Below are 9,424 nucleotides of genomic sequence, written 5' to 3'. Positions count from 1 at the left end.
AAAAGAATACCTCACTTAATAAATATCCTAACCATTGAACTAGTCTGTCCTGCAAAGCATAGAAACTTCTGAGTAAGAAACTGGCAAACAGACACCATGTTCCATGAAAAGCTGGATTGTCACCAGCTTAAGTCTATCCATGTCATCTTTAACTTGGTCCCTTCTACCGTCTCCCATGCAGTTTTTATATTTTTTGTATGTTGTTTCCTATGCCCTTACCACTATGCTTTTTTGCCTGCTATATTTTGGTTCCTTTCCCCAAAGTCCCATTCATATAATAGACATTGCTCCGCAAAGTATTCAGCTTAAGAGATTTTCCCAGTTCTTAAAGCTATTAGCAGCAGAAATTAACCCCAAATAATAACAATAATAAAAATTACAAAACTTTGAAATACAAAATATTGTAAAAGTCAACTAACAATTTCTGTCTGTCTGTTCGTGCAGCTTACACTAAAAAAAGGGGGGGTGGGGGTGAAAAAGAAGGAACTTGAACTTCTGCAAATCTTAGTTTTCTGAAGTGTATGTTACCCTTATGTAACGCATTTGCATCCTAGCTGCCTGATTTTACGCTCTGTTGCCAAGTATTTTGCAATTGCCCTCCTTTGGGGTTCCACGTGTATTTTGCAACTGCCCTCCTTTGGGGTTCCACGTGCCTTGGATATTCATCTTCTTGGAGTAGGCCTTATAGTTCTTTATGGTATGACACTGTAGCTAGGTAAAATACACAGTTTGAAACTAAAACTGTTCAGAAGTAGCAAAGAGAGCCAAGTGCAGCATATGACACCAAAATAAAAAAAAACCCAAACCCACAACTGTGCATGAGTGTATGAGTAATGTGAGAATTTGTTTAAAAGGGAAAAAATAAGCATACACAGTTATTTTTAAGGGGTGTGGAGAAGTAAATGAGGTACTGTTGTTTTAATTTTAAGTACAAACGTTTGAGGAAGTAGGTCGCAGCAGTTGTTTCACATTTAATTATTTCTCAAGTTGCAGTCCAGCTGAAGAGTAGTGATAGAGTAGTGATTACTGCTGTCGCCTTGAGTGAGTTATGTCATGTTATACTCTTCTCCGCACCTGAGCTGAACCAGTGGGGACCTCTTTTATGCTGTTTTCTTCTGCTCTGATTTACAGTCTCCTCCAGCAACAAATCTGCCAGACCTGGAAGCACACAGAAAATGGTAGGTTAAACTTACATTTTTAATTTGCTCTTAGACCTCTTTGACTAGAACTGTGGTGGAAGACTTCAAGAACATATTCTCCTTTTCTCCTGTCTAAATACTCTGATTTACTCCCCTGGTTAGAAGCTGCAATTAATAATGACAGGAAAGTAAAGCATTCATTTGCGCTAATGCTAACTGGCTAGCATTTATTTGTACTACTGTGCTATAGAACAGGTATAATAATGTCTTTTCAAATTCCTGTAACTTCTGAGGTGTGCTTTTCTATCCAGCCTTTCCCCCTTTCACCTCCTAAAATACATGTGGAACACCTACAGAAAAACTCCTCTCAGAAACTCCTAGCTGTATTGTTGCTGACTATTTGAAGGATACCCTAAATCGTGATGGGTTTGTGCATATGCTAGTTAATATCAGCAGATTAGTGCTTTTTGAACTTCTTACAAACGAAGCGTAGATCACAGAGAAAAACACAGTTCACGCGCATACTCGAGCCGTACTTTGAAACTAGCTTCTCGTTGCAGATGTTGCACAAGTCAGCGTTGCTGGTTTCTTCTAATTAAAACGATCTTTTTTATTTGTTCTGGTACTATAACAGACACAAGGTGTAACACGTGCAAATGGTTAGACACAGCACCAGAATGCAACAGTTTGCAGTTAAAATAGCTAATGCATTAGAAAGGTATCAGGGGCGTATAAAGAAATGAAGCACAAAGATGGTAGGAGCTAAGCTGGCTCTGCAACAACACTTAGGTTCCTAAAAATGCTGCAGTAGTTGAGAGTTCAAAATCTGAGCATTGCAAATGTCTCAAAAGGCATTTTTTGACTTCTTAAGAAACCTACAAACATATTCATGAAGACGTTTAAGGCCCAGTTTCATTGCACCTAATTTTAGGCTCCCAAACCCACAGTGTGGGTCTCTGCTTGGTGCGTAGTCAGGCAGAGCTCCCTCCATGTTCAGAGCTGAGCAGCGCCTGCAGAGGGGCCTCTCTCTCCTCTCTCCCGCTCTCTCTTTAATGCCAGTGCAGCCCAGGTTGATGGCAATGAACTGAGTAGCTTAGGTAAGCACCTGAAATTAAGTCCCTGAGTGCCATGGCCACGTTATGACACCCAATTGGCTGGGAGTGTTGATCTGCTCAAGGGGAAGAGGGATCTGCAGAGGGATCTGGACAGGCTCGATCAATAGGCCAAGGCCAACTGTATGAGGTTCAACAAGTCCAAGTGCCAGGTCCTGCACTTGGGTCACAACAACCCCATGAAATGCTACAGGCTTAGGGAAGAATGGCTGGAAAGCTGCCTGGCAGAAGGGGCCCTGGAGGTACTGGGCAACAGCCAGCTAAATATGAGTCGGCAGTGTGCCCAGGTGGCCAAAAAGGCCAACGGCATCCTGGCCTGTGTCAGGAATAGTGTGGCCAGCAGGAGCAGGGAAGTGATCGTGCCCCTGTACTTGGCACTGGTGAGGCCGCACCTTGAATTATGTGTTCAGTTTTGTGCCCCTCAGTTCAAGAAGGACGTTGAGGTGCTGGAGCGTGTCCAGAGAAGGGCAACCAAGCTGGTGAGGGGGTCTGGAGCACAAGTCTGATGAGGAGCGACTGAGGGGACTGGGGTTGTTCAGCCTGGAGAAGAGGAGGCTGAGGGGAGACCTTATCGCCCTCTACAACTGCCTGAAAGGAGGCTGTAGCGAGGTGGGGATCGGTCTCTCCTCCCAGGTAACGGGTGATGGGACAAGGGGAAATGGCCTCAAGTTGCAGCAAGGGAGGTTTAGGTTGGACATCGGGAAAAAATTCTTTACGGAAAGGGTTGTCAAGCATTGAAATGGGCTGCCCAGGGCAGTGGTTGAGTCCCCATCCCTTGAGGTATTTAGAAGATGGGTAAACGTGGTGCTTAGAGACACAGTTTAGTGGTGGAATGGCAGTGTTAGGTTAACAGTTGGACTTGATGACCTTAAAGGTCTTTTCCAACCTAAACAATTCTATGATTCTGTGAGTTCTTGTAGAAGTTTGTGGCAATCTAGACTGCAGTCTCACCTTGCCCAAGTCCTGCTCTAGTGCTTGGACGGAGGGTTTTAATTTGATGTAGCAAACCTTTAAAGGTTGATTCTAATTAAGTTTTCCTCAAGAGCAGCAAATCTGTGGTTTGAACCCCAGTTAGCAGCAGAGGTTTTCCTTCCTTCTTTGAAAAGAAGACAGACTGCTGGAGTTTGAACTGCGGCAGTTGTCAAAATTTCCCTAAGTGTCTTCAGGTACCATGTCTGTGGCTGGTGAGGCTCAGCACTTCACGGTCTGCTGTAGCATGCATCGATGGATAAGGGTAAATGGCATCCATGTGATGGAGCGACAAGTCCTGCAGTGCAGAGAGTCTTGGTGGTTTCCCTGCCACCTCTCTACCATGTTCCACAGGCATCTGCCTTGGCTGACAACCCTGGCCCCTGGGGTGCATTGGTCTGGTAAAGTGAGAGATGGAGGTAGGCAGAAGCCGGGGCACCATGGGCTGGGCCATTCAGTTAGGATAGGCACTCCCTGGTTTTTCATTAGTCTAATAAATCTTTTTATATGCATAATACAGTGCGTCCCTTGGAGAAGAAGGAAGGCAAAACGTTTACAAGAACATATCCAGGTTTTTCTTCATCAATGTCCCTTTTAATACAAAGAAAGACCTTCAGTTTTCCATATAATTAATGTCAATGGTAGAGTCCTTCCTTCTCCCTCCTACATCCCTGCACATAGCAGTGGAGGAAAAAGAGTTCTAAAAAACCAGCTAGGATGGTGGGAGGAAATGAATGCGTTTTATCTTCTCCAAACTGGCTCCGCACTTCCTGGCTGTGCGGAAAGGAAATCGTGGTAGAGGAAAGGCTGTGGTGTAGTACAGTACCAGGTTACACTGAATTCAAGGTCTACAGTGGACTTTTACATTTTTCCTTCTGTACTGGAGCTTTGTATTCAAAATCTGGCTGAACGAATCCCCAGAGTGACTCCATTTGGATGTTGAATGGAGGTAGCAGAAGTGCGGTGCTGTGTGAGGCTTGATCTGGCTTCTCTCACATCTGCTTCCCTGCTAGTCACTGATACACAGATGGACAGGTAGATTTAGCATAGTGATCTAAGGTAGCACAGAAACACAAGGTTACGTAGGGGGGACAGTGGCCTAAGTAAGGAGCATGTACAACAGGAAGCCTCAATTAATCCCCAGGTGTGTGTCACAGACACAGGCATGTCTTAGGCAACAGTCAGTGGGGATTTCACGTACTGTTTGAGTGGGTCTTCATATGTTCTTGTGTCCCAGCTAAAGAGAAAAAAACGTTTCTGTGTAGCTTGAACACTTTACCTATTCAGCTGTTTTTCAGCTGCTTAACTGGGTATTCACATTTAGTCAATATTCTTCCATGCATAACTAGTCCTGTTTGTTTAAGAGCATTCTGTGTGCCATGCACCTCCAAGGCTTCAACACTGAGTTTCCTAGGGAAAAATGATGATGTTGATTATGGTGGGGTTTACTGTCTTTAAATCTCGACCAGCATCAGACACAGGCAGCTAAGATGCTGTGCAAAGCAGCAAAATGTTCGTGGCCCCTCTGCCTGTGCTAGGCAAGCCAAGGCTGGCAGCCTGCTCGCCTGGCTGGCTGCCTCTGGCCGGAGGGACGGGGTTTCTTTGACATTGACTGCTGCTGAGGAAGTAACTACTGTTGTTTTGGAACGTTCTTCAAATGCCTGTAGGATTTTGGCTCTGCTTTTTTACCAATCATTAGCTTTTTATGGGACATTCTCAATCTTAAATCTGTCTTTGATTTTAAATTTTGCACTTTGCATTGATACAGTGCCCTCTTGGCCCTCTGTCCGTATTGGACAGTGGAGGTGCAAGCTGGTATTAAACCCTATGGAAGTATAGACATTGACTGGCTTAGGTCAACCATACATCCATTGTAACGCTTACTAGAGGAAGAATCCTTATGATAATGTGAAATTCAAAGCAGGCATTCATCCGTTAGTATGGGTTTGAAAATTTAGACTTGCTTTTAAGTGACTACAGATTTTCTCTCTTTTTCCTATGCTTTGAAAAATTAACTTTGCTTATTTACACTATTACAGGGTTGCAATCTGCTGGATGTTTAACACAGCTTCTTTCCTCTCAAAAAAAGAAAATTCACAGGGGCGTAGCCTTTAATCACCTGCCTTGACACTTTTTCAGTAGAATTTTTTTTGCATTATTTAGAGAGTGATATTTATCTTAACATTACAATACTTAATGATAAGAAAGTAAAGAAAACACTTGAGGAAATACCAACATATGCATTCCCAAACTGATAATCCTACCTGCACATCTACTTCTAGCTAGTGTGAGAGACAGGACTCCAGGGTAGCTGAATATTTGATCTGACCCAGTATGTGGTTGATATCATGGCTTATGAGATGTTCTCATTACGTTAAATTAATGCCTCTCTATTTCCTTATTTTTAGGTACCTCCTGCAAAGATGTCAAATGCACTGCCGTTTGTCTTCCTCTTCTTATTTCCAATGCTGCTGTCAGGAGCTTGGTTTCCCAAAAGTTTACCCTGTGATGTTAAAGCCTCTGAAGGTTCTGTGACAGTGGACTGCACCGATCGGCGTCTCATGGAAGTCCCCACAGGGATCCCTGCAAACGCTACCAACCTTACCCTCAGTATTAACCATATCCCCCATATCTATCCAACATCCTTTGCTCATCTTGAGAACCTCGTGGAGATTGACTTCAGATGCAACTGTGTGCCTGTCAGAATGGGGCCCAAAGATCATGTGTGCATCACGAGCCCGAAGATCGAGAGTGGCAGTTTTGCTGCCCTGACAAGATTGAAGTCATTGTATCTGGATGCAAACCAGCTGTTGGAAATACCCCAGGGTCTTCCTGCTGCTTTAAGTCTGCTGAGCCTGGAAGCAAACAGTATCTTTTCTATCCAAAAAGCCAATTTGTCAGAGCTAGGAAACATAGAAGTCTTGTATCTGGGACAGAACTGTTACTACCGTAACCCATGCAATGTTTCATTTGAAATTGAAAAGACAGCCTTTCTGGAGCTGAAAAAATTAACAATACTATCCCTGAAATCTAACAACTTAACTCATATCCCACCCAATCTTTCATCTACTTTAAAGGAATTGTATGTTTACAATAACAGGATTCAAGTGATTGAAGAACATGATTTAAGTGCCCTTCACAACCTAGAAATTCTTGATCTAAGTGGTAATTGCCCACGTTGCTATAATGCCCCCTATCCTTGTATTCCCTGCCCCAAGAAGACAATTGAGATACATTCAAATGCTTTTTATTCCTTGAATAATTTAAGAATTTTGCGGCTTCACAGTAACTCTCTTCAGAGCATACCCAGCAGCTGGTTTAAAAACATCAGGAATCTCAAAGAGCTCGACCTCTCCCAAAATTTCCTCGTAAAGGAGATTGGAGACGCTCAGTTTTTGAAGTTCATCCCCAGCCTCACAGTGCTTGACCTGTCCTTTAATTTTGAACTGCAGATGTATTCTCCATCCTTGAATCTGTCTAAGACATTTTCCTCCCTCTCTAACCTGGAAACCCTGAGGGTCAAGGGTTATGTCTTTAAAGAACTGAGAGAAGGAAATCTAGCTCCGTTACTCAATCTTAGAAATCTAACAGTGTTGGATCTCGGGACTAATTTTATTAAAGTTGCTAACCTGAGCTTGCTCAAAAAATTCCGAGCTCTTAAATTCATAGACCTCTCAGTCAATAAAATTTCTCCTTCTTCGGGTGAAAGCAACTTCTATGGATTTTGTTCTAACCCTAGGATTTCAGTAGAGCAATACAACAGGCAAGTATTACAAGAGATGCATTACTTCAGGTATGATGTGTATGGGCGAAGCTGCAGGTCCAAAGACAAGGAGGCTGCTTCCTACCAATCTTCAGTTAAAGAAGAGTGCCTGCAATATGGAGAAACTCTGGATCTAAGCAGAAACAACATATTTTTTATTAACCCCTCAGACTTCAGTGGTCTGAGTTCCCTCAGGTGCCTCAACTTGTCAGATAATGCAATAAGTCAAACTTTAAATGGGAGTGAATTCCGCCACTTGTCTGAATTGAAATATCTGGATTTTTCGAACAACAGGATCGACTTGCTATACTCAACTGCTTTCAAAGAGCTAAAATTTTTAGAAATCCTAGACCTGAGCAATAACAAGCATTATTTTATGGCAGAAGGTGTTACTCAGGTGCTTAGTTTTATGAAAAACTTGGCCTATCTGAAGAAGCTGATGATGAATGAGAATCAGATTTCTACCTCTATTAACACAGGAATGGAAAGTCAATCTCTTCAAATTTTAGAATTCAGGGGAAATCATTTAGATGTTCTGTGGAGGGATGGGAATGCTAGATACTTGTCATTCTTCAAGAATCTGACCAGCCTGGAGCATCTGGATATTTCCTTCAACTCGCTCAGCTTTCTGCCTCTCGGTGTTTTTCCAGCTATGCCTCCGGAACTCAAAATCCTCAACTTAACCAATAACCAGCTGAAGAGTTTCAGCTGGGGAAGCCTCCACTATCTGAAGAAACTGGTAACTCTGGACCTCAGCAATAACCTGCTGGCTACTGTTCCCCGAGAACTGTCCAATTGCTCTTCAACGCTCCAAGAACTGATGCTCCGAAACAACCACATTCAGCGGCTAACCAAGCATTTCCTCAGAGGCGCTTTTAACTTGAAATACTTGGACCTCAGCTCAAACAAGATCCAAATAATTAAGAAATCTAGCTTCCCTGAAAACGTCATTAACAACCTGAGGATGCTGCTTTTGCATGGCAACCCCTTCCAGTGCAACTGTGATGCCGTGTGGTTTGTTTGGTGGATCAATCAGACGCAAGTGACTATTCCTCTGCTGGCCACAGACGTGACCTGTGCTGGCCCAGGGGCACATAAAGGAAGGAGTGTGGTGTTCTTGGATCTGTACACCTGTGAGCTGGACAGCTTGTATTTGATCCTGCATGCTGTGTCAGCTTCAGTTGTCCTAGGCTTTATGGTGTTCACAGTGACGAGCCATCTCTATTTCTGGGATGTGTGGTATAGCTACCACTACTGCACTGCCAAGTTGAAGGGCTATCAGCGTTTATCTTTACCAGATGCTTGCTACGATGCCTTTATTGCCTATGACAATAAGGATCCGGCTGTGAACGAGTGGGTCCTGACAGAACTGGTTGAAAGGCTGGAAGATCAAAAAGCCAGACGATTCAATTTATGCCTGGAAGAAAGGGACTGGCTCCCGGGACAGCCAGTCTTTGACAACCTTTCCCAGAGCATTCAGCTGAGCAAAAAGACCATCTTTGTGCTGACCAAGAAGTACCTTAAAAGCGGCAGGTTCAAGACAACATTTTACATGGCCCACCAGCGGCTCCTAGATGAAAAACTGGATGTCATTATCTTGATATTTCTTGAGAAGGTTCTGCAGAAGTCCCGGTATGTGCGGCTGAGGAAGAGGCTGTGCAGAAGTTCTGTCCTGGAATGGCCAACTAACCCTCGGTCTCAGCCCTACTTCTGGCAGTGCCTGAAAAATGCAATAGCTACGAGCAATGCCCTGGCTTACAACAAGCTTCTCCAAGAAACCGTTTAGCTCTACACTTCCCTGCAAATACTGTTATGATGCACAGTGAGCAAAAGATCCTAAACTTCCTCTGGAGAAACTGTCAAAGCATGGAGGATAAACGCAACTGTGATATTGTACCCCAAAACGAAATGCACAGTCAGTCCCAAAGCTGATAGCTCACTTGTTTTGCCATGACAAGATTGAACAGAAACTGTTGCTAGCACAGGTGTTTGGCTGACATGCACCTTGCTTGGCATCCATTGCTGCACAGCAAGAGAAGATGCACTACCCACTGGAAGTCACTGGTTTAGAGCAGAATCACCACTTCCAGCTTTCAGTTCACTGGAGGCCTCCAGCATCTCCTGTAGTTGGGTCAAGTGTGGGTGAGACACTTGCTCAGCTTACTCTGGTATACAGACTGCCGGGGGGAGTTTGGCCATGCCTAAAGTTGCTGCTGTTCAGATCACTGTTGGAGTAAAAGTGATTTTAATAGAAAATGATAGCTTCTGTATTTGGTGTATTTATGAAAAGCAAGGAAAGCATTTGCCAACACATTCGTCCCACAAAATCCCCTAAGCAAAGCTCATGCTTCAGTTTTAGGAGTTGGGAAAATGTACGGATGATTATTATTTCATCTCAGGCAACAGCCCTAGTCGCTGGGGGGGACTGCTGTCAGGGGCTT

The 9,424-nt window shown here is 43.7% G+C and overlaps 1 protein-coding gene across 1 annotated transcript; it reads left to right on the top strand.

Moving 5' to 3' along the window:
* The first annotated feature begins 1,041 nt into the window (after positions 1 to 1,041).
* Positions 1,042 to 8,769, top strand: TLR7 (toll like receptor 7). The gene is made up of 2 exons (XM_009646337.2): positions 1,042 to 1,178; positions 5,629 to 8,769. The coding sequence occupies exons 1-2, from the start codon at positions 1,176 to 1,178 to the stop codon at positions 8,767 to 8,769; spliced, it is 3,144 nt and encodes a 1,047-aa protein (XP_009644632.1). The 5' UTR covers positions 1,042 to 1,175.
* Positions 8,770 to 9,424: the final 655 nt, after the last annotated feature.

Source organism: Egretta garzetta, unplaced genomic scaffold, assembly GCF_000687185.1.
Source record: "Egretta garzetta isolate BGI_Z169 unplaced genomic scaffold, ASM68718v1 scaffold49, whole genome shotgun sequence".
NCBI classification, from domain to species: Eukaryota; Metazoa; Chordata; class Aves; order Pelecaniformes; family Ardeidae; genus Egretta; species Egretta garzetta.
This window is presented reverse-complemented; position numbering and strand designations above follow the sequence as displayed.